The 24,534-nt window shown below is 44.2% G+C and overlaps 1 protein-coding gene and 1 long non-coding RNA gene across 7 annotated transcripts; both read right to left on the reverse strand.

Moving 5' to 3' along the window:
• Positions 1-11,858: 11,858 nt before the first annotated feature.
• Positions 11,859-12,548, reverse strand: LOC136525648 (aspartic proteinase nepenthesin-1-like). The gene has a single exon (XM_066518568.1). It carries the CDS (start codon positions 12,546-12,548, stop codon positions 11,859-11,861), a length of 690 nt encoding a protein of 229 aa, XP_066374665.1.
• A 354-nt stretch (positions 12,549-12,902) lies between these two features.
• LOC136527627 (uncharacterized) lies at positions 12,903-16,146 on the reverse strand. Of its 6 annotated transcripts, XR_010776869.1 has the most exons (5): positions 15,785-16,146; positions 15,629-15,669; positions 14,174-15,520; positions 13,746-13,873; positions 12,903-13,471 (listed from the first exon to the last, which is right to left on the reverse strand). It is a non-coding gene; the product is annotated as an uncharacterized lncRNA (long non-coding RNA). The 6 variants fall into 6 exon arrangements; XR_010776866.1 differs by having other exon boundaries at positions 12,903-13,873; XR_010776870.1 differs by lacking the exon at positions 13,746-13,873 and having other exon boundaries at positions 12,905-13,463.
• Between the last annotated feature and the right edge of the window lie 8,388 nt (positions 16,147-24,534).

A 24,534-nucleotide genomic window follows, 5' to 3' on the forward strand; every position in this document is an offset into this window, starting at 1 on the left:
GCCGTGATTTGCCAGCGCTGTTTCCGGCACATATTTGAGTGGACATGCATATGCGGATTTTTTTTAATTTTAACAAAATTTTGAATATAATTTTAAATTTAACACTGTCGGTTTTTTTAAACTAACACTTTTGGCCGCGCCTATTGCTCTGGCGCGGCCAAATGCCTATGCCGCGCCATGCATGGTGGCGCGGCACAGGGCTGACGTGGCGTGGGGCGGCCGGGGGGCCGCTGACGTGGTGGGTCCTGTCGCGCTACCGACCATGGCGCGTCAGTGCCGCGCCACCGACCCTGGCGCGGCAGTGCTGCGCCCTGTTGCGTGGCATGACTGGACCAAACATACCGCACGAGCAACCACACCACCTGGCCGCTGCGCCCGCCGTCGGCCCGGGCTACTTGGATAGTAGAATCGCAACGCGTCGCGCCCGTATTTTGTTGAGTTTTTTTACGGCCGAATAGAGAATTTGATAAGCCAATGATTAGTTTTTCGTCTTTCATAATACGGTTATGCACCATTTTAACTAATCAATTACGAAAAATTGTCACCGGTGTCCAGATACGCCGGGACTGCCCGTTCCCAAACACAGGGTACTTAATCTCGCCGACAGTGCTGCCGCGACTCAATGAAACGAACAAGAAGCAAGTTGACAAGCTGCCACATAACATATTCATTGTTTTAACATAAGTTTGACATAACATAACCACATAACCCCGCAAGTTTCGGATGCCAATATTCGTTTGACCTAAACAAACTAAGACCCAGGAGTGTAAGGATCCCTCGGACGCCTCTGTCTCTTCGGATTTGTTGGCAACACATTGGGAGTGTAGCCAACGTTGGCATGGTCGCGTTGACGATGCGTACGGCTCGTACCCTTCAAGTATATGATACGCACGATTACTTATAATTCTTTATGATCGTTAGTTCATGGAGCCTATGTATTGAAACAAACTATCTTTGTTAGTACCTATGAGACTCCTTAGGTGCCAAACGGGGCACCACCTAGCTGAGACATACCGATCTCGTCCTACGGCCATTCATCCCACTGACCCTGCTGTCCGTGGAAGCCCAGGGGTTCGTCGTCGTCGTCGTCGTCCTCCTCCTCGTCCTCAGTTGTAGGGTCCTTCCTAGCGCTATGATGTGGTGGTGTACGCACCGTAAAAGTAGCACCCTACGTCATCGACTGAGAAGAGCCGGCTGATGTCCTCAAAGAGGCTGAAGACGTGCCACCCGACCATGCGGGGAGTGGCAGTTCCTCATAAGGAGTGTCCATGCAGCTCAACTTCTGAGCTAGCTTCCTGCAGCTCTTCTTCACCTTCTGCATAAATAGACGTTAAAGTTAGTTCATTAAACAAACACATATACAATAAAGACATATTTTCGAAATGGACAAGTTTATGTTTACCTTCACAAAAGCTGCGAGAATGCCTGGCCCCTGTCCTCTAGACTCGTGAAGCCGGAACGCTGCTTCGTTGGACAGCCTTGCCAATTGTGTCGCTTGGGTATAGAAACGCGGTTGGACAGTTTTAGTACACATACTTAATACCAAAAGGATAATAAATTGTACTATTCAAGTATCTTACCATGTATCTTTGAAGCGAGGCTCTCTGTAGCTGTGTGTCCTCCCTAGTGGTAACGTCATACACATCTTCGATGACATCTTTCTCTGAGTCCTCGTCAATCGCCTTGTCAGTGTACGGAGGCTTGATATATGTCCTCGTAGACCTATGAAGCCACAGCAGGTACTCATCGAAGGTGTGCTGGTCGTGTGTAGGACCCGCAAGGACCGCATGTGGTACCCTGGTCTACCATAAATGGATATACGAGCTATGTGTCACGCGCCAATCCTTGGTCTTGTATCTCTTCCTGCGGTCAAACCTGCAACAAAACGATATTAGTTGTACCAAACACACCTCTGAATTATAGCATTGTTATTAATTGATAACGCACTCGTGCAATACTTGATTGGTGGAGTAAAGCAGTGGTGGATAGCCTGTCATTCTTTCAAACTGTCTGTAGACCCAGATGGGCAAGTGAATCTCGACCACATGGAAGAAAATAAGAGGGACGTCACAACGATACTCGTGTGACTCATCCCTAGTGACAGAACTTAAATAGTCCTAGAGCTCCGGAGAATCCCAAGGACACCAAAACACCTGAAATTTCGTAATTGTGTTAGGTTGTGATATAGTGTACATCGAAGAAGACACTGCTATGATAGTATAGAGAGCATAACCTGGTGCTGTGTTAGGATGTCGAGACCATTCATATACTCCCTGTACTTGCGCCACGCATTCCCTCTAACTAACCGTGCTTCCGTCCAGATATACAGAGCTGTAGAGAGTGTATCATGCCTGTTCTATTGCTGCATTGAACACGATAATGAATTAGCAAGAAATAATCTCATGATATCTAACTGCCTGGAAGAATATAATGAACCGAAGTGCTTACCGATAAACCATTATTAAGGGGCCTTCCAACGGGCAATCGTTTCCAACACCAAACCTGGAGTAGGTAGGAGGAACCCCTAAGGTTCGCATGTCCTGAGGTGCGACGGCAGACAACGCATAGCTGTCGATACGTCCATGCCAGGACTGTGCTACCCCAGCTGTACCCCGCTATGTTCTCCCATGACTGGCGAAGTATGTCAAGAAAGATCCAGCTGATGGTGTTGCCCGAGGCATCTGGAAAGAGGAAAGCACCAAGAAAGTTCCAGAGCCACACTCGAGCAAACCTGTCGATCTGTGCCTCCTCAGCTTGTGGGTCCAAGTACTCAAAGCGCTCTGTGATCCAGGACGATGAAACACCAGAACTTTTCCTGTAATTGATCAAAGAAAATGAAACCCGATGCCAGCTGTAAAGCAATGCAAGTATTAAATAGCCTTGAATTACTCACTTATTTTTCTTGGAAGCATCGTTGTCCGGTGGAAGAAAACCAATAAACTGAGCCATCAGCTCCCTCCAGTGATTGTTGTCAACTATCCCTGTCACTGGAAGTCCCCCCAACTAAAGACCTAAAATAGCCTTCACGCCCTACAACGTCAAGGTCATCTCGCCATAAGGTAGGTGGAACGTGTGGATCTCAGGCCTCCACCTGTTATAAGAATAGAACGACTGTTAGTTGCCTCCAATTTGTTACAAGAAAGTTTACGTACAAAGAATGCACTCGCACCTGTCTACAGCTACAGTAAGTAGTGCTGGATCAAGGGGCGGAAGACCATGGTTGACAACACGGACAAGCTCGAGGGAGCTGGCACACCGTATGTACGGCGTATAACGCTCATCCCACTGATGCGCCCTGGTGTGAGTGCGGGGCCTCAAAGGAGGCAATGACACCTCTACATCATTGTCACTCAAGATGTATGCTCGGTGCTGATCGTCGTACTCCACCTCTAGAATGGGGTACAACGGGTGCTGCATGGGAGGGGCCATCCTGTTACAAATTGATAAACAAAGCATTAGAGTATTCAAATTAACAAAATTCAAGTTAACATTAGTAAGTTCACAAACAGATTCACTAACCTAACTAGCCTAAATCTGTAAACCCAAAATCCTAACTATACTAGATAATAAATACATAATCAATCCATATAAAACTTTGGTTCTAAAATTACAAGTAATCTCTCTGTCTCAAAATAAATACATATCTTGCTTCTCGAGTAGTCAAATATGTTTAAGTTTGATCAAAACTAAAAAAACGGTATCAATATTTCTATCTCCTAATAAGTTTATTACGAAAGTATACTCCATGCTTAATGTAATAGTACCTATTATGTATCATAAATATTAGTATGCTATTATATAAATTTGGTCAAAGACACTAATAGTAGATACAAAAAATACTAACTATACTACATAATAACAAAAAATATGAAATCGAGAGGGAGGTACCTTAGGAGCGGGCGGCCTTGATGCGCCGGCGTTCGTGGCGCGGTCGGCTAGGGCGCTGCGCGGTGGGAGTGGCCGGGCGCGACATGGGCGAGCGATCGAGGCCGAGCCGTGCAGGCGCGGGCGGGGCGAGGCGAGGCCGGGCGGGTGCCTGCGCGGTGTGGACGGGCAGGCACGGGCGCGTGCGGTCGCAGGCAGGGCACTAGCGGCGGATGGCGGCGACGACAGCGATGTTCGGGCGTCGAGCGGGTGGGCAGGGCAGGGGTGCGTGTGGGCGGGCGGGCTTGCGCGCGGTATATATCTGGTCCTGCCACGCCATAGATCAGGGCGCGGCACTGCCGCGCCATGGTTGGTGACACGGCAGGACCCGCCACGTCATCGGCCCCCCCTGGCTACCCCACGCCATATCAGCCCTGTGCCACGCCACCATGCATGGCGCGACACAGGCATTTGGCTGTGCCAGGGCAATAGGCGTGGCTAAAAGTATTAGTTTTAAAAAAACCAACAGTGTTAGATTTAAAATTATATTAAAAAAGGGTTAAAATTAAAAAAAATCCATATGCGTAGCAAGTGACTATGCTGGATCTAGCACTCGTATGCAATGCTAGAAGAGTAGCACCCAAGCTGCCAAAGGGAGTGCCATCTTGAGCAGAGAGTGCGTCGCTGGTACTATTGTAGCCGCGGGCGCCGCCGTCTCGAAAATGAGCTGCTGGGATTTGGCGTTGCCGATGTCGTAAGTCATGGTCCTGCCCGTCTACAGCAAGCTGCCCAGGAGCGACACGCCTTGATATGGCAGCATGGTAAGACATGTCAGGCCGGTGCCATTACTTGTGTCGTCGGTGAAGAAGTAGTTGTACTCTTTCAGCTCCATTGTCACCTCTCCGTTGAACACCAGTTCCATCTCTGGGACTGCCATGTTATATTGGATCTTATTGTAGTTGTAGCATAGATCAAGGCCAAGGGCCAAGCCGTCTACAGGCTGCACACCACCAGTGTCGTTGAAATATTTCACAAATGCCTGCTTCACCATGCTGTATGCGGTCTCCTCATGGAACATAACCGGCATCGTCATGCTTAGGAACACGCCGCTGGCACGGAGGTCGAACATCCCGACCGGGATGTCCACCAAGTCCTTCCCGACTCTTATGCCGGTGAGGTTGACATAGTAAAGCTCAGGGTATAGACGATTGGTGAGAAGAGGGTAGTAGCAGAGCGGCTCTTGGTCGTTGCCATCGTCTGCTTCATGTTGTCGCCGCCGAACTAGATGAAGGAGTTGCTGCCACTCTGGGAGTTATCATCGGACACCAAGAAGTAGGAGTGTTAGATTGATCTCTAACCTAACTGGACCCAACGGTCCAGTTAGGCCTTTGATTTGCACCCTGATCGGGGGCGCCCAACCCACCATGGCTGGAGGGCCCCTGTCACCCTACACTATATAAAGAGGTGGGGGCCAGCGGCTCTAATCATGAGGTTGACCTGAGCCGACCTCCCCACCGACAAATCCTAAACCCGACCTAAGTGAGGGGCGCAGCTAGTGATGGGAAGTTCCTCCCCCACAGCACTGCGCCGTCATCAACTTCACCGCCGGCACCGCATCTCCAGCCAATCTTCACCGACCGTCGCTGCCCGTGCGCAAACATCACCAACGAACCCGATGGTGGCCACCGAACCCTCCCCCTCCTCGGTGTCAGGTTCAGCACCATCTCCCTGTCTCTCTCTAGTTCGTTCTACATGTATTAGGTTCTACTGCTTCACCTTTTATACCGAATAGGACAAGTCTATGGCTCGATCTATGATCCCTGTGATCCAACAGTTTCACAATGGTACCAGAGCCTTGTTTAGGTATAGGTCTAGCTTAAGATGTTTAGATCCAGTGTGGGTCTAAGAAAGATGAAGAGGGTTTTGGCCAACAAAGGGTTCGATTGAACCCTAACTTCGATTCCTTTGGATCTAAGAAAAGAAGAGGGTTCGGATGAACCCTAACCCTAACTGGGTTAAGCAAATGAGAAAAGAAGAGGGTCCGGATGAACCCTAACCCTAACTGGGTTAAAGAAAGGAGGGCTCGATTTCATATCAAAACTGAACCCTTAAACCTAAAATAAATTTGGGAAAGGGGTGGCCTACCTAATCCCCAAATCCTGTAACGCTAACCCTAACCCTAATCCCCAAATCGGATGAAATCCGAGAACAAAAACGAAGAAAAACAGAAAGGGGAAGAAGGGAAAGGGGTGGCCTACCTCACCGCTGCGCAGTGCTGCTGTCACACCGACGCGCGGGGAAAAGAAGACTGGCTCGGGGGCGCTGCTCGCCAGGCTCCAGCCAAAGAGGCACCATGACCATGGCGCGGGGAAAAGCGTGCACACCGACGAGGGGGCCGGCGATGGCGCCATGCCTCCCGCTCCACCATCATTGCTCTCGGCCTCTCACTCGGTGACTGCTGCTGCAGTACTAAGGAAAGAACCAGAGCGGCAAAGAGAGAGAGAGAGAGAGAGGAGTGGAAAATAAACTAGGGTTTCGGGTGGAGGCCGGCGTAAGCCACTTTTTATTCACCCGAACTCACCGCTCGGCCGTCGGATCTGATCGGATCAATGTGGATGGCCGAGATCAAGCAGGCCAGCGGTGCGGCCTAGGCGGGAGCACGCGGCGTGTGACTTTGCCAGCCTAGGCCCAGGTTGCGGCCTGGGTGCAGCCTACGCGCGCGCGGAGTGATGGGCCGAGTCGGTTTTTGCCGGTTTTGGGCCGTCACAGTAAAGAATGAGCCCATTTTCATTTTTTCTTTTTTCCAGCAAATTGAAAAATAGAAATTGGCTCAAAAGAAAATAGAAAAGAGGATTTTCCTGTGGGTAAAATTCATCAAATTGAATTATTTTCCGCTGCGTATGTAAAGATATTATTTTTATTATTAAATTCAAACCAACGGGAGAATTTAATTTCAAAAAATAGATATATTTTAATTGATTATAATATTGTTATTATTCTAACCAACGTTGATTAATGGCAATATTATGATGTTTTGTCTTGCATCAATTCTATTTTCTGCCCAACGGTGATATAGAATTAATGTAGAGAACAATTGTATATTTTAATTTTGACCAACGTTGAACTAAGGCATGTAATTGTTATTGTTATTATTTATGCTCTCACACTTTTTGAATTGTGTTTTTAGGTGAATACAACTTGATGAGTTGTATCAAAGATATCCCCACTCTAAAAGGTGATAACTACATTGAGTGGAAAAAAAGATCGACCTGTCTTTCATCCTCACTGAGGTGGACTGGGTAGTCACCACACCATGTCCCACAGAGCCTGTGGCACCGGTGCGGGAGACAAACGAGGCTGATGCCGCCTAGGCAACCAGAGAGAGGGATTTTGCATCCCAAAAAATGTCCTATGACCTTGAGCATAGGAAATGGGTCACTGCCAACAAGAAGTGTTTGACTATGATAAAGAACACGATTGAGCCTGCAATTGTTGGCTCAATCCCAGAGTGTGACACTATCACTGAGTATCTAAAAAGAATAAAGAGTCAGTTCACTAGCTCTTCAAAGACATATGCTACCCAACTGATAAAACAGCTGGTGACAGAGAGATACTCAGGCAATGGTGGAATAAGAGAGCACATACTAAGGATGAGCCATTTGGCATCCAAGCTAAAACCAATGGATCTGGCTCTCAAGGATGAGTTCCTTATTCATCTGGTTTTTGCTTCCTTTCCAAAAGAGTTTGACACTTTTGTTGTCAATTATAACATACAGCCCGAGAAATGGAACATGGAGAGGCTTATGGCTATGTGTGTGCAAGAGGAGGAGAAAATGAAAGCTGCCAATGGTGGCACTATCAATTATCTGAAAGATAACAAGAAAAAGAATACTAATGCCAACTTCTCCTCAAAGTTAAAGGGAAAGGGTCCCATGCTGCATCAGCGTCAGCAAAACAAGTTCACAGTAGAGAAAGATCAATGTCTCCACTACAAGAAGATGGGACATTATAAGAAAGATTGTCCTAATTACCTAACGATGATCATGGCAAAGAAAGGTGAGAACATTATTACGTTCATAAATGAATCCCTGTATGTACAGTATTTGAAATTTACTTAGTGGATTGACTCAGGTGTAACTATTCATGTTGCTAATTCTTTACAGGGATTCCGTTCGACGAGGACTACGCAAAGAAGCGAAAGACATGTTAAAGTCATAAATGGAGTCCAAGCAGAAGTTGAAGCCGTTGGCGATCTTTCTCTAGAGCTAGCTGATGGTTTCAAACTCATACTTAGAGATGTTCTTTATGTTCCCTCCCTACAGAGGAATTTGATTAGTGTTTTATGTTTGAACAATGATGGTTATGATTGCCATTTTGGAAATGGCAAATGTAAGATAACATATAATGATGCATATGTTGGTCTTACTATCTTATAGAATGAGCTTTATTTGTTATCACTACGTGATGATGTGAATGTTGTATGCGATGATGGGAATGTTACGTGCGATAATGTGAATGTATCCTCGTCTGCGGATATAAACAGAAAACGAAAGATAGCTCATGATGCGTTGTTGAAATTATGGCACTGTCGTTTAGGCCATATTTCGAGGGGGAGAATAGAAAAACTAGTTAAGAATGATATTCTTCCTCCATTAGAGCTCTCAGATTTAGAACAATGCAGAGATTGTATAAAAGGAAAGTATGTAAAGAAAAATTAAGAAAGATATCAAACGAAGCACAAGAATTCTACAGATTATTCACACAGACATCTGTGGTCCATTTCCTATAAAGAGTGTGGATGGTTATGATTCGTTCATAATATTCACAGATGATTACTCCCGTTATGGCTATATTTATCCAATCAAAGAAAGAACAGAAGCATTAGATAAATTTAAGATATTTAAGGCAGAAGTTGAAAACCAACACAATTTAAAGATTAAGATAGTCAGATCTGATCATGGAGGGGATTACTACGGTCGGCATACCCCATATGGCCAAGTTCCTGAATCTTTTGCAAGGTTTTTACAGGAGAATGGCATAGTTGCCTAGTATTCAACACCGGGCGAACCTCAACAGAATGGAGTAGCTGAAAGACGCAATCGTACCCTGATAGATATGGTGCATCGTATGATAAGTTACTCCACCTTACCATTGAGCCTATGGATGGAGGCGTAAAACCGCCATTCATATTCTCAATAGAGTACCAAGTAAATCGGTGCCCAAAACACCATATGAGTTATGGACAGGAAGAGTACCCTCACTTAACCACTTATATGTGTGGGGGAGCCCTGCTGAGGCTAAAGTATTTAACCCAAATATTGGGAAGCTAGATCCCAAAACAGTGAGTTGCTATTTCATTGGTTACCCAGAAAAGTCAAAAGGTTTTTGTTTCTACTATCCAGACAGACATACAAAGTTTGTGGAAACAAGACACACAGTCTTCCTAGAGGATGAAATGATGAGGGGGAGCATGGTAGCTCAAGAAATTAACCTTGAAGAGAAGCGGGTGTATGCGCCCACTCCGATGATTCATGAGCCATTTTTCTCACTACCTGCTGTCGCTGCACCGACAATGCAAGATACTGTGGTGCCAGCACCTATTGTTATTCCACCTGTGGCAACAATGAATGATGATGAGGAACATGTTCTTTAGGATCCTATAGAACCTATTGCCACAAATGAGGGGAGGGCAACAACGGCCTCAAACAAAAGATGTGTCAAATGTGGAGGCCCCTAGAAGGTCTCAAAGAGTTAGAAAATAAGCTATTTCTACTGATTATGAAGTGTACAACACTGAGGAATTTCAAATAGAGGATGATCCCACCTCATTTGAAGAAGCCATGAGAAGTGATCATTCATCAAAGTGGCTGGAGGCCATGGAAGATGAAATGAAATCTATGAATGCCAACAAAGTTTGGGATTTGGAGTTAATTCCTAAAGGAGCAAAAACAGTAGGCTGTAAATAGGTCTACAAAATAAAACTTGACTCTCAAGGGAATATAGAGAGATATAAAGCACGACTTGTGGCAAAAGGCTTTACGCAAAGAGAAGGAATTAATTACAATGAGACATTTTCTCCAGTCTCATATAAGGATTCCTTTAGAATCATAATGGCATTAGTGTCATATTACGATTTAGAATTACATCAGATGGATGTAAAGACGACATTTCTCAACAGGAACTTGGAGAAAAATGTTTACATGGCACAACCGAAAGGTTTTGTCATGGAAGGAAAAAACGAATGGGATACCGCCTAAAGAAATCCATTTATGGATTAAAACAAGCTTCAAGACAGTGGTACTTGAAGTTTGATCAGACAATAATGAATTTTGGGTTTAAAGAGAATGTAGAGAATAATTGTGTCTATACAAAGTTTAAAAACGGGAAGTCTATCTTTCTTGTCCTGTATGTGGATGATATCTTAGTTGCTAGTAGTGATGTCAGTCTACTACTGGCGACAATGAAGTTCTTGTCCTCAAAATTTGATATGAAAGATCTTGGTGAAACTTCGTTCGTTCTAGGGATCGAGATTCACCGAGATAGAAGTAAAGGGGTATTAGGACTGTTACAAAAGGCATACATTGAAAAGATCTTAAAGAAATTAAGTATGCACAAATATAGTCCATCACCTGCTCCTATAGTCAAGGGCGATAGATATGGGGATTTTCAATGCCCCAGGAACCATTATGAGATCGATCAAATGAAAGTGGTTCCATATGCTTCAGCTATCGAAAGCTTGCAATATGCTCAAGTATGCACGTGCCCTGACTTGGCATTTGTTACCGGGTTACTTGGCAGATTTCAAAGCAATCATGGAATAGAACACTGAAAATTGGTAAAGAAAGTCTTGCGTTATTTGTAAGAAACGAAAGGCCTCATGATGACATATAGGAGATCTGATTCACTCCATATAGTGAGGTATTCAGATTCTAATTATGCGGGAGATGATAGAAAATCCACGTCTGAATATGTATTCACTCTCGCAGGGGGGAGCTATTTCATGGAAAAGCTCAAAGCAAACCGTCACTACATCATCCACAATGTATGCTGAGTTTGTAGCGTGTTATGAGACAACGGGGCAGGTGAACTGGCTAAAGAAGTTCATACCCGGTTTAAAGGTGGTTGACGATATCTATAGACCACTAAAGTTATACTGCGATAATAATTCGGCAGTACAGTATGCTCACAACAATAAGTCAAGTGGTGCTGCCAAACACATCGATATAAAGTATTATGTTGTGAAAGATAAAGTCCGGGATTAAGTCATAAGTCTTGAACATATAAGTACAGTAAAGATGCTCGCGGATTCGCTTATAAAAGACTTACCACTCAACGTGTTCAGAGAACATGTAGCCGGCATGGGTTTAAGGGAAAGCCTATAATTCCTGGGCAAAAGAAGGCCCAAAGATAAGTATCTATTTTAGAATAGAGTAGCGTGTTGTAGCTGTTAAATCTATCGGCAATGGACGGACATGCTTTATGCACTAATCTATAATGGAATGAACAAAAGTAAAGAATATGAAAGTAAAAAATGGAAAGAGATCAAGGGAGAGATTGTTAGATTGATCTCTAACCTAACTGGACCAATAGCCCACTTGGACCTTTGATTTGCTCCCTGATCGGGGGCGCCCAGCCCACCATGGCTGGAGGGCCCTTATCACCATACGCTATATAAAAAGGTGGGGGCCGGCGGCTCTAATCACGAGGTTGACCTGAGCCGACCTCCTCACCGACAAACCCTAAACCCGATCTAAGTGAGGGGCGCATCCAGTGACGGGAAGTTCCTCCGCCACAGCACTGCGCCGTCATCATCTTCACCGCCGGCACCGCATCTCCGATCGATCTTCACTGACCGTCGCTGCCCGTGCGCAGACATCACCAACGAACCCGATGGCGGCCACCGAACCCTCCTCCTCCTCGTTGTCAGGTTCCGCACCATCTCCCTGTCTCTCTCTAGTTCGTTCTACATGTATTAGGATCTACTGTTTCACCTTTTATACCAAATATGACAAGTCTATGGCTAGATCTATGATCCCTGTGATCCAACAATTTAACAAGGAGAACCAGGAGAGCTGGAGCTGTGACACCACGGACAAGGGGCCCCTGCTGAAGCCGAAGACTCCGGAGGCACCCGCGAAGTCACCGACGCTCGCGAAGCTGCAGCCGAACACCAAGTTGGGAACGTATATATTACCAAACGTGAACGTGTCGTTGGCGAGGTAGACGGTGGTGTTGGTGTCGGCGCCGTAGACGCCAATGTACCAGCAGTAGTCCTGGTCTGCTTCCGTGGCATTCGCGGTGGATGTCTGGGTGAGCATTCTCTGGCAAGTGTCGCTGCCGCAAGGAAGCGCCGCGAAGGTGGGCGATTGGTCGGGCTGGAACGTGGGCGCCGGCGGCGGCAAGCAATCGCTGCAGGGCGCGCACTGCGACCACACAAGCGGGGTGGTGATGTCCAGGATGCCGGAGATGTTCTGCGGCGACGATGCACCGGTGCCGACGGAGAGATTGAAGATAAAGAGACCGGCCGTGTCGGCCGCCTTCACCTCGTCGGTCTTCTGACCTCCGGAAGGCGGCGTGAGCTCATCTCTGTGCTTCCAGATTTGCTTAATGCCTCTGAATATAGACTTCGCTCGCTGTGTGATAGCGCCACCGTGGTAATTAACCTTAGGATTACGAATATACATACCGGCCAACACGAGCGGCGCCGGCACAAGAACCAGGAGAAGAACAACTGCTGCTGCCACTACCAGTGTCGAGGAGCCTTGCTCGACAGTAGGAACAAGGTGGTTGTTTTCCTTTCTTGCTGTCTTAAATTCTTGATAGAGGAGTGGAAAACACACACGCATTGCATACCTCATACACAGGATGTGCTACGGTTTTTATAGCCTACTAGGAAGAGAGGCGCGCTTCGCCGCGCCCGCATTGCTTTGTCATGCTAATGGCCCTGCCTGTGTGGGAGGCACACATAAGCAGCTTTTGTACTGCTGGCCTGATTAGTTATATTCATGTTTTGAGGCTGATGAAACGCATATAGGTCAGAGTGGGCTAGCCCGTTAAAACTTAGACCATCGCACATGGTGAGGTCCAGTGCGGCACCTAAGAGAATTAGATATAGGAACCCTCAAATCCTATAATCAATGATCCGAAAGTCTAACAGTTGATTTCGTATGAATAGACAAACATATATGTATCAAACATGTATATGAAGTATGATACAACATGACAGTCACATACAAAATCCTGAAAACATCAAAATCCTAGCATTACAGGATATATATCACTTTGTAGGCACGTAAAAATTTTGATCACCAGAAGAACTTACTCCTTTACAACTGACACCTTAATAACAGTATGGGACTCAGTGCCTTGACGTGATTGATAAAGAGTGTACGTTGTAGGGCTTCATCTTAGCCTAGTTTGGTACTGTTGTTGCTGCATAAACCATCTATTGAAGTTGCACCTACCTCTAACATATATCCACAATTCATTTCAATTCTGGAAGACTTTGTGCCTTTTTGAGAGAAAAGAAATATCATCTTTGTTGACTATACATCATGATTTTAGGTATTCTTGTCGTACCTATCGCCATGTATATGAACCTGTAATCCTACGCAAGAAAAAATGATATTAGATAGTGGTATTTCCATCCTGTAGTTTAGCACAGATCATTATCAAATGAAATAAGATATAAATAGAGATATGCATTGTATTTCTGAATTCATATCATGTAATTCAGGTCTTGCTGCATTTTATTTTGGAAGAATCAGAAGACACAAATAGAAAAAGAGAGCCATTTTTGTGTTTAAGTGCCAATCATTCATTTTCAGTTGAGGGCATAGGTGCAAAGGTTGTCTGTCTATGATAACACACATGATACTTACCTTGGCGCGATAATTATATCCAGTTCATGTGTAGCCTACATAACATTTAAGATATGATCCATGTCCACAGACCATTATGAAGTTGTAGTGCCAAGGTTATCTGTGCTAGCTATTTTGCTTCACTGTCCCTACGTGACACAGGGAGAAAAATCTTTCAAAATTTTATCTGTTGATTGTAGGCTAAGTGGCTAGGCTAGCTAACTTAAGTCATACAGAAAGAAGGAAATAATTGACACACAACAGATATTGGTACAAAATGAACAAAGAATCTATCCCCTCAAGCTTAAATGCACATGGTCTTCGACAATGAACTTTTGACTCACCAATTTGATCGAAATAATAGAGGTCTATATTGATGTGGTAAGTAAAACAACACTTGAAAATGGGCATAACTTATGCGATGCACCACACAAAAGGAACGATTTTACCTTTGTGTACGTAGGATTACAACCATGTCCACAGCATGTCAAATCTTGACGGGTAATCAGAAACATGAACTATGGCCCATGCTGATGGCATATATCCTAATGCTGAACATCAAAAAACAGGACTCAGAGGTATGAGAAAAAATGGAGGTCCACCTCTGCAAAAGAGCAGTTTTAGTTTTTTGCTCAACAAATAGATAACCAAAGAAAAGTTTCAATGCTGATTGCAATTCACACAATGCACTCATAGATGTCTCACGGAACCAAATAAGGTGAATGTAATAGAGGAATCCTGGAGCCAAATAATTACTTGTAGATCAATTGTGTACTATATTGTTTATGCTAAAACACAATGAGAACCATACATACAGAGGGTAAAACGGAGAACATGAAACAATCTGACAGGAAAAAGAGATGGAGAAGTGTAAATTTGCAGTGCTGACTGCACTCTAGCAATGTACAAAATGGGCTCATTCAGATGTTTCACAGGATGACAGAATCAAATAAAGAGAAGTCATAGTAGAGCCAAATAATTACTCCACACAAAATTCAGAGAAATCGTAGAGCGAAATAGTTACCTATAGATGTTTGACAGAGTACATGTAAATCAATTTTGCACAAAATTATTTACACTAAAAAACAATCAGAATCATACACTCATCATAGTCAGAACACAGAGAGGCAGATAAGCTGATCTGGGCAGTGACTCGTGTAATGCTTTTTTTTAGGGGTCAGTAGGAGTTTCTCCCTGCTGCCTAAATATATATATTATAAATAGATAAAAGAGTAGTACAGTACAGAATGAATCAAAATCGTAGATCAATTTCGTGTAATGTAACAGCGAAAACAAAATTACTGGTGATTCTATGAACCATTGGCATCCAACCATAAAAAAATTTTAATGCAAAAAAAAATGGTAGGAGTATCTTAAATTCTAAAAACACTACTAATGTCTCATTCTCATTACTGAATGAGATAATCGAAGTTAAATTGGTATGGAGCAACCTAACCATCATTGATCAGTGTTTTCTAGCCTGTTCGCTGGTTGGTTTCTTGGCTGATAAGCCCGGCTGGTGCTGGTTTGTTGTGAGAGGAAAACACTATATCATGGCTGATAAGCCCCAGCTGAAACGGACGAGCGAACAGGCTCTGAATTGGTTTGGACGCTGCCACCGATGCTCCACCTGCGGACCTGCCTGCCTAGGAGAGAGGGCATCAAATAAAAAAAATGGCATCATGTATCATATTTGTATATTGGCAGTGGTTCCTTGCCTGACCATATCAGGCTGACATCTGAACTTAACTGCATAGAGTGCAATTGGCTATATGTGCATCCTCTCGCACCATGAGCTGTTCGAACCCTAGTAGAATAACTAATCAGTGTGGGGAAATTTGAGTGAGTGAGTGAGTGAGGGAGGGAGGGAGGGAGAGCAAATGAGCGAGGAAGGGATCTGGCACCTAGGAGAGAAGGGGATGTTGCACCTCGAGAACTCGTGCATCTGTCGAACATGGAAAATTGGAAATCATGTGGAGGCAAGTAGCCAAGACCTAACCAAACATAGTTTCTGTCCAAGAAGATCAAGATCGGACAGGGAAGGAGGAGGGGGCGTGAACCTTAGTGCTAGGAAGATGGCGAGGTAGAGTTGGGGAGCCCATGCTTGCTGGAGGAGATGACGATGAGGGCGGGCTCTTACCGTCGCCTGTGCCCCATGGTTGCCGACGACCCAAGCGCCGTCGCTGTCACTGCCTCTCCGTCCTGGTTCCATGGGGAACCGTAGGCAAGGCCTGCAGCCGCCGCCGAGCGTGAGAAAGCGCTGCAGCTGGGGGAGAGGAGGAGGAGGAGGAAGAAGTGCGGACGGTGGCGACGTAGGCAAGGCTGGCCAGCGCCGCCGGGGGAGAGGAAGCGCCTCAGCTGGGGGAGAAAGGAGGACGCAATACGAACGGAGATGGCGAGGTGCAGTGCCGTGTGATTTCTTTTCTTTTTTCTTTTTTGGCGGAGAGAGCGAGAGGTAACCGGCGCAAGGCCGTAATTAATCGGGAGAGCCCAAATCGACGCTCACACAGGAACCAAATCGACGCTCACACACACGAGATAATTGGAATTTTGCCACTATCAAACATGGGCTTCGCTCGTTTGCCATTCCGCAAAAGGGATTCGCTCTTTTGCCATTATAAAAGTGGACACACTCGCTGGAATGCCCTTTTATCGCCAGCATGACCGTTTTGCCCCTGCTTCTTCCACGTCCACGTCCGGCTCATGACCCGCGCCGACATGGACGCGTGGGCGGCCGACCTGCGCCGCAGCGTCGGCGCCGCCACCGGAACCGACAACACCGGTGCAGGCCTCGTCATCTACGTCGGCGACATGCGCTGGGCCGTCGACAGCAGCAACGACGATGACCGCGGCTTCAGCCCTGCTGCGCACCTGGCCGCAGAGCTCGCCCGCCTGCTCGGCGAGCTCCGCCTCCGCGCCGCAGAGCACGGGCACGGCGGGCGCGCCTGGCTGGTGGCGGCAGCGAGCTATGGCACCTTCATGCGTTGCCAGCGGTCGTCCCTGGAGGATTATCAAATTTTTGGAGAATTATCAAATGAATTTTTAAAAATAAAATTTGTGCAATTCTTGCTTCATAAATTGGTAGTGTGCTTGAGCTATGATAGTGTGTAATTGGTTGTTACGTTTGATAGATGTTTGACCATTAGTTAATTAATCAAAGTTTGCTAATCAAAAGCAGGTTGCAAAATCCTGAAATCAAATTCAGTTTTCCAGTTTCATGTTCATGCTTTCAAAATTTAAAATCTTCCTAACCAGTTAGCTTTAGATGTTGATCCTTAAAGAAAAGTTGGAGACCTCTGTTGGATGAACAACTTTTGTTAAAGGCTATGACCACGTTTTCACATCAAATCGAGAGAACAAGTGAGCTGAAGTTGGGGTTTCAGGCTGTGAACAGTAAAACCGGCAGCAGCAGCTCGTCTGCCTCTGCACCACCGATGCTCGCCGTCGTGGCCGCCTTCTAGCGCCGTCCGCACGCGTGGCCACGTACTCGTCTGCGTGGAGAGCTCGAGAAGGCACTGGCAAATTTGGAGTTCGCGTCCTCGCCTTTAAAACCCGACGCCGCCGCCGTTTTCTTCTTTTCTTCCTCTGTCCGCCGGCGGCAGCTCTGCTTCACCGGCTGCAGGTCCCACGTCACCTCCAGGGACGACCGCTGGCAACGCATGAAGGTGCCGTAGCTCGCTGCCGCCACCAGCCAGGCGCGCCCTCCGTGCCCGTGCTCTGCGGCGCGGAGGCGGAGCTCGCCAAGCAGGCGGGCGAGCTCTGCGGCCAGGTGCGCAGCGGGGCTGAAGCCGCGGGTGTCGTTGTTGCTGCTGTCGACGGCCCAGCGCATGTCGCCGACGTAGATGACGAGGCCTGCACCGGTGTTGTCGGTTCCGGTGGCGGCGCCGACGCTGCGGCGCAGGTCGGCCGCCCACGCGTCCATGTCGGTGCGGGTCATGAGCCGGCCGTGGACGTGGAAGAAGCAGGGGCAAAACGGTCATGCTGACGATAAAAGGGCATTCCAGCGAGTGTGTCCACTTTCATAATAGCAAATGAGCGAATCCCTTTTGCGGAATGGCAAACGAGCGAAGCCCACGTTTGATAATGGCAAAATTCCAATTATCTCCTCACACACGCACGAACCCACGTGGATGTTCAGGATTCATGAACACTAACTGAACAGGGACCAAAACGCTCTGGTTACGCGGAATCTAGGAGCTATATGGAATAGTATATATACCAGCTGCTGAGAAGCAGATACACACTTCACGGGTTCAGTTTCAGAATTTTGCTTCTCTCAACAGCAGCAGATACACGCTTCACTGGATGTGTTCAGGAACTTGTTAGCGTTTTGAATGGATCGTTTACTCACGATATTTATTTTCTGGTTTTATATCTCCTACAACTAAAAAGAATAAAATATGGACATTTTTTATTACGACATTTGTTTTGGTTCGTCTGTCTGCCTACGCCTGCGATCCCACAACATCTTAATTACTGATTGATCGTGTCATTCTTCTTGATTGAATATTGTCTGTCATGTGATAGATGAATCATGACAAAATAGAAAGTAGAAAATTATTGTGCTATCCATATACACATTGCAGGTTTGCATGCACCAGCATACATGGCAACGAGCAAAAGGAAAGAGAATTAACACAGAAAAAAAGAGAATTAAGACAAAAGGAACCTCTTTACATTTCTGAGAACCTTGCTAAATCTATCTACATTTATTTACTTTCCCTCTTTGCATTTGTAAAAGGGACAACTTTTTTCTCCCTTTATTTGGTTTCACGCTCACATGTTCCATCACCCTCGCTTGCTGTTTCTTACGTGAACCATAGTTGATGTCATTTGTCTTTCATGACTCAGCCTCCTAATCCCAATAGAAGGTCTGTACCTCTCCCTGATTGGAGATCTGGTTTGCCAGAAGATCTCCTCGAGTCCATCGAGCAGCGTCTCGTGTCAGGCCACGACGCGGTATCCTTCCAATCCGCTTGCTCCCCATGGCGCGCCGCCGTCCCGTTCGCGACCTTCGGGCCACTCCTGCTGCTTCCGTTCGACCCTGACTCGGACCGCGTTGGCTTCTACCGCGTCCCGAAGAAGAAGGTCTTGTCCAAGACGCTGTCCGACGTGCGTGGCAAGGTGGCGTGCGGCTCCTCATGTGGGTGGCTGGCGCTCATGGGCGAGGCGGTGTCCGTGACGCTGCTGAATCCATTCGCCGATGCCCGTGCCCCCCGCGTTGAGCTCCCGCCAGCAGTCGAACACGTTGCGGTGGCATCCTCATCGGAATACGTGTCTAGGGTCCATGGCCGGTGGGTCCTCCATCCCACCAACGACTACGGGGACGCGGATGCCGTAGGCAGAGCCATCAAGCTAGGAGACATGAGGGACGTGGTCTTCCGTGAGATCGTGCTCTCGGCGCCGCCTGACGCCGCCGGCCGCGAGTGCGTGGCCATGATCATGCTTGGGTGCTCCACGGAGGTCGCGTTCTGCCGGGTTGGAGTCGACAGCGCATGGACGCTGCTCGACACCAAACTGGAGTTCTCCGTGGGGTCCATCGTCCACTACCAAGACAAGTTCTTGGCGATCGACTGCACTGGAGAAATCTCTGTCTGTAGCAGCAACGCCGCCGGCGCTACTCCAACCACGACGCTGCTGCCATCGCTATTGCCACCTGCGGGGCTCTGCCACCGCAGTTACCAGGAATCAAACGGTGAGCTGCATATTGTGGGTGCCATGGTGAGCACGTTCCACGAGACACAGAGCTTCACCTACAGCAGCGCGATCTATAAGTGCAACCTCCACGGCCGTACGCCGGAATGGTCTAGGGTGAGGGACATCGGTGATCAGACACTGTTTGTGTCTAAATATTTTAATAAAAGCTTCAGTGGAACAAGTGTATCCAAGTACAAGGAGAACAAAATCTATATGTCTGAGCCATTGTATGGGGATCCATACGACTTGGTCCATCGATTGGAGATCGTTGATATTGCTACCGGCGCATCCAAAGTGTAGCCCGTCCAGAAAAAGATGCAGGGTTCCGAGGCTCTAGGTTGGATTCGATCCAATCTCTAGAAGCTCTAGAGTTTGTGAGCCTACGATGCCACACACTCCGGAACTGTGTTAAATTAATAAACTTTGCTTTTTGGATTAAATATCATTTTAACGTTGGTATTTAATTTAACAGTATTGTTATCTTAACGTGTGATCCGTGTGTTTTTAGTATAAACTAGGTAGCGTGCCCGTACGTTGCTACGGGACAACTAAATCTTTTGTACTAAAAACACACGGATCGTACGATAAGATAACAATACTGTTAAATTAAATATCGACGTTAAAGTGACATTTAATTCAAAAAGCAAAGTTCATGAAATTAACACAGTCACGGAGAGCGCGGCGTCGTAGGATCATAAACTCTACTGTATAGACTTTTTCGTAATATGGCTAAGATAATATTTTATATCGGCAAAATGAATTCTCTGATATCCATTTCTTTCATGCACCAATAAATCCATATATAAGTTCCACTGCATCTCCATATAATCTTGTACACACATGTTCGAGTATGTATGTAAATATTAGTGCTTGTCACATGGATAATACTGCGTGTCTTAAAAAACCTCTCATAAAATTTTAAAACAAAGTATGTTATACTCACCGTATAAATATGTGTAGCTTTAGGACTATTCCACACAGACATATATTGTAGAATAAGGTATCCACTTGAGTGTCTGTTCCAGGATGTTGAATTAGGTGTTGTAATTCTTAATTTCGACACATTTTTCAGATCAAGGCAACCAATGGTGACACTTTTCTCAGTGGTGCATAATTTTATGGTGCACCTCTTGACTATCTGAGTAAGGACAAGTTAGTACTGCAAAGGCTCAGAAAAGCTGCTGAGAAGGCCAAGGTTGAGTTTTCCTCCACTATATTGCTGATGAATCAGGGAATAAGAGATGTAGAAATCATGCTTGACAGAGTCTATTATTAAATTTCCATCCATGAGAAGCGAACAACTCCAACGTAGTGGTACTTAATTTCCTGCTCGCTAACTGAAAAAAACTCTTTTGTTTCATCATCACGTTGCAATAGTGTCTAAAACCGCAGCCAGTACATTCTCTTGAATATAGCCTACATAAAAGATGCATATTTACAATTTTTAAATATTAGATCATTACGACGTCTCCAAATTGCCCAACATAATGCGGCTATCCCAACTAGAATATATTTTTCTCTTTTAAATCAAAATATGATAACCAACTCCCTAATATGCGGGATATAGAGCTAGGATTGGTTCAAGCAACTGCTATATATATAGACAGTCCTCCAGATTGTCTTTGCATGATGATAATCAAAGAAAATATGTTTAACAGTTTTGTTACAATTACAGAAACAACACTTTTTGTTCCAATTCATCTTAGTTAGTTTGTTCTTTGTTAAAGTTACCTCCTTGCTGGAGATACCAGAGAAAATCTTGATTTTTTGAGGAATTTTTAACTTCCAATCAATTTATGAGAGAAAGGCATATTCTGATTCATCTTGTGAAGATACATAGAGCAGACTTTAAAATGGCCACTGTTATGTAATCTCCAAAAATATAGATCTCTCTCGTCAGTTAAATTTATATACATGATCTTAGCTACCGCTCAAGTGTAAGTGCTTCAAGTACTCCAAACAAATCATCTCTAGATATTTATCTTTTCATTGATTGAATTTTTGACCATTAACTTGTGTTATGCAGGATAGCTGGCTATTGTGTGACTTTCAAGCATACTTATATGATCCCAAATTTCCAAGTCGCAGCCTATCTCAGCATGAAGTGTCTTGAAATCGAGTCTACGATAAAGATGTGCCTATGCCAACGTTATCCACACCCTACATGTATGTGTGGGATCAAGACTCACGAAGGTTGGATGGAAATTACCATGGCAGCTCTTACTGTGATTCTTGGGCAAGTTACTGACTTGGCCTAGTTGATAGTGTATAGTTCCTTTCGTATTTCCCACTTTAACTAAACTATGGTTTGGTCAATTCCGTAGGTGGGCCAGACGTGTAAATGGGAGCATTTCAATGGCCATATAGTAAGGTATTGGAGAAACTTATGGTGAGGATATGCCTTGCAAGGCTTATACGAAGATGGCAGACCTCTGAAAGATAAATTCGACAAAATAAAGCATAGCTTGTTTTATTTGAATCACAAGTAAAAACACCCACAAATACGCATGTACACTCACCTCTACGAATACACCCAAGCAAACCATATCCGAGAGCACTTTTGAAACACTAATTCGACATATTTCAAGATTGATAAAGTTACCATAGATTAATCGTTATCGATAAGCATGTCACCTACCATGAAAATAGAACATTATTAAATTCTAAAATAAATCTAGAAAAATACAAGCACTGTACCAAATCACAACAATCTAAGTGGATAGGTTTCATACAATGAATCTAAACAAGCGAGCTCATGTCACCATAGTATACATTTTTCTCTTTCCATTAAGCCTTTTAAGCTTAGTATTACATCCAAGACGTGGCCATATCAATTGTCAAATGACTTCACGATGTGAACAAAGCATACCTCACTACAGCACAAATCTATATCTCTTATATAGCTAATTCCAACTACAAGTTCAATTTTAACATACAAGTCATCCACATCATCTTTCACTAACTGTCAACATCATCTTCCACTAAAAGTTATGTCATTCCACTAATTTTCAGCCTCTTAATGCAACCAATTTTGACAAGAATGGATATAGGAACATATAGATGATTTAACTTATATATGCAACAATTTTATTTTTAAAAATTCCTTAGCCCTGTGCGTTGCCACGGGATTTTCTTAAAAATAAATCTGTTATATACATAGCATTACTATATGATATTCTGTATATTGTATATACATATATATGAATTTGACTTGCATGTTATTTTATTGTATCAGATCTGATAAAAAAATTGCTAAGCTAATAGAAGAAAAATCAATAGAATATTTGATTACATTATAGAGGGATAGGTGATGAAACAAATTGCGTATGTAGATGACTTGTATGTTAATAGATTAAAGATTTAAAGTATTTCATATGATAGAGATGACATGGACATTTTTTTGTAATTAATAAGGGATGACATGGACTTAGTGAGAAATTATATGGACACCTTGCATGAAGAGATATAATATTTAGTGGAGTCACTTAGTAGGGAATGGTATGGACAGCTTGCATAAAGAGATAAATCATCTAGTGGAGTTTAGCTTTATAAGAGTACTAGGTAGCGTGTCCATGCGTTGCTACGGGACAACTAAATCTTTTGTACTAAAAACACATGGATCGCACGATAAGATAATAATACTATTAAATTAAATACCGATGTTAAAGTGACATTTAATTCAAAAAGCAAAGTTCATAAAATTAACACAGTCACGGAGAGCGCGACGTCGTAGGCTCACAAACTCTACTGTATATACTTTTTCGTGATATGGCTAAGATAATATTTTATATCGGCAGAAAGAATTCTCTGATATCCATTTCTTTCATGTGCCAATAAATCCATGAATAAGTTCCGCTGCAACTCCATATAATCCTGTACACACAGGTTCGAGTATGTATGTAAATATTAGTGCCTGTCACATGGATAATACTGCATGTCTTAAAAAATCTCATAAAATTTTAAAACAAAGTATGTTATACTCACCGTATAAATATGTGTGGCTTTAGGACTATTCCACACATACATATATTGTACAATAAGGTATCCACTTGAGTGTCTGTTCTAAGATGTTGAATTAGTTGTTGTAATTCTTAATTTTGATACATTTTTCAGGTCAAGGCAACTAATGCTGACACTTTTCTTAGCGGTGCATAATTTTATAGTGCACATCTTGACTATCTGAATAAGGACAAGTTAGCACTGCAAAGGCTCAGAAAAGTTGCTGAGAAGGCTAATATTGAGTTTTCCTCCACTATGCATACTAAAACATATGTCCCCATTTATCATTGCCGATGCTTTTGATGCAAAGCAATTCAACATTACCATGATTAGATATAAGTTTGAGTCTCTTGTGAGCAATCTCATAGAGAGACTCTCATCCTTTATGTGATCTGCCTCAAGGATATTGACAGGACGATGGACCCATGTTGGAATATCGCACCAAAATGTGTCCACATTTTGTTCACGATTTATTTCCCATGAATACATGCGGGTACTATAATAACACTAACTACACCAAATAAAAGATTAGAGAGAATTTGCATTGCGTCTAGAAAATTTTATTTATTAAGTTCTTTGGACTCTACAGGTAGTTTTGAAATATCTGTTTGCATGTCTTATCTCGTATTCTAATTCAAAATTTTGTAGTTTAATTAGAATATTTAGGTGATCGTATAGTATTCAATACAAGAATAATCTATGCATGATCTTCTTGAAAGATTTCTGCAGTGTAAAGACATCTTCGTTTTTCATGCATGCATGTGCTAACGCTACGGTAAAAACAAAAGGACAATATATCAAGTAAAAAATAAAAACAAAACTCATGCTCAAAGTCAAAGAGATAAATTATGGATGCTTAAATTTTATCATCCATTATCTACTAGCGTGCCTATAAAATAGACTGAATAAATAATTAAACATAGATAGAAAACTAAATTAATGAAAGGATCATTGCAAGACATCATCTCATAGCTTCGGACAATATCGCAAAGCTACTAAAAACTGTAACCGTGCCCTCACCTCAAACATTATCCAGATAAATGGATTACAATGAAAGAAATGGATATCGGAGATTTCTTTCTGCAAATATAAAATATTATCTTAGCCGCATCAT

The sequence above is a fragment of the Miscanthus floridulus genome, chromosome 19 (assembly GCF_019320115.1).
Source record: "Miscanthus floridulus cultivar M001 chromosome 19, ASM1932011v1, whole genome shotgun sequence".
Classification (NCBI taxonomy): Eukaryota; Viridiplantae; Streptophyta; class Magnoliopsida; order Poales; family Poaceae; genus Miscanthus; species Miscanthus floridulus.

What these genes read in the sequence shown, in the direction of transcription:
- LOC136525648 (XM_066518568.1), bottom strand. Translation starts at nt 12,548, where the DNA reads ATGTATATTCGTAATCCTAAGGTTAATTACCACGGTGGCGCTATCACA.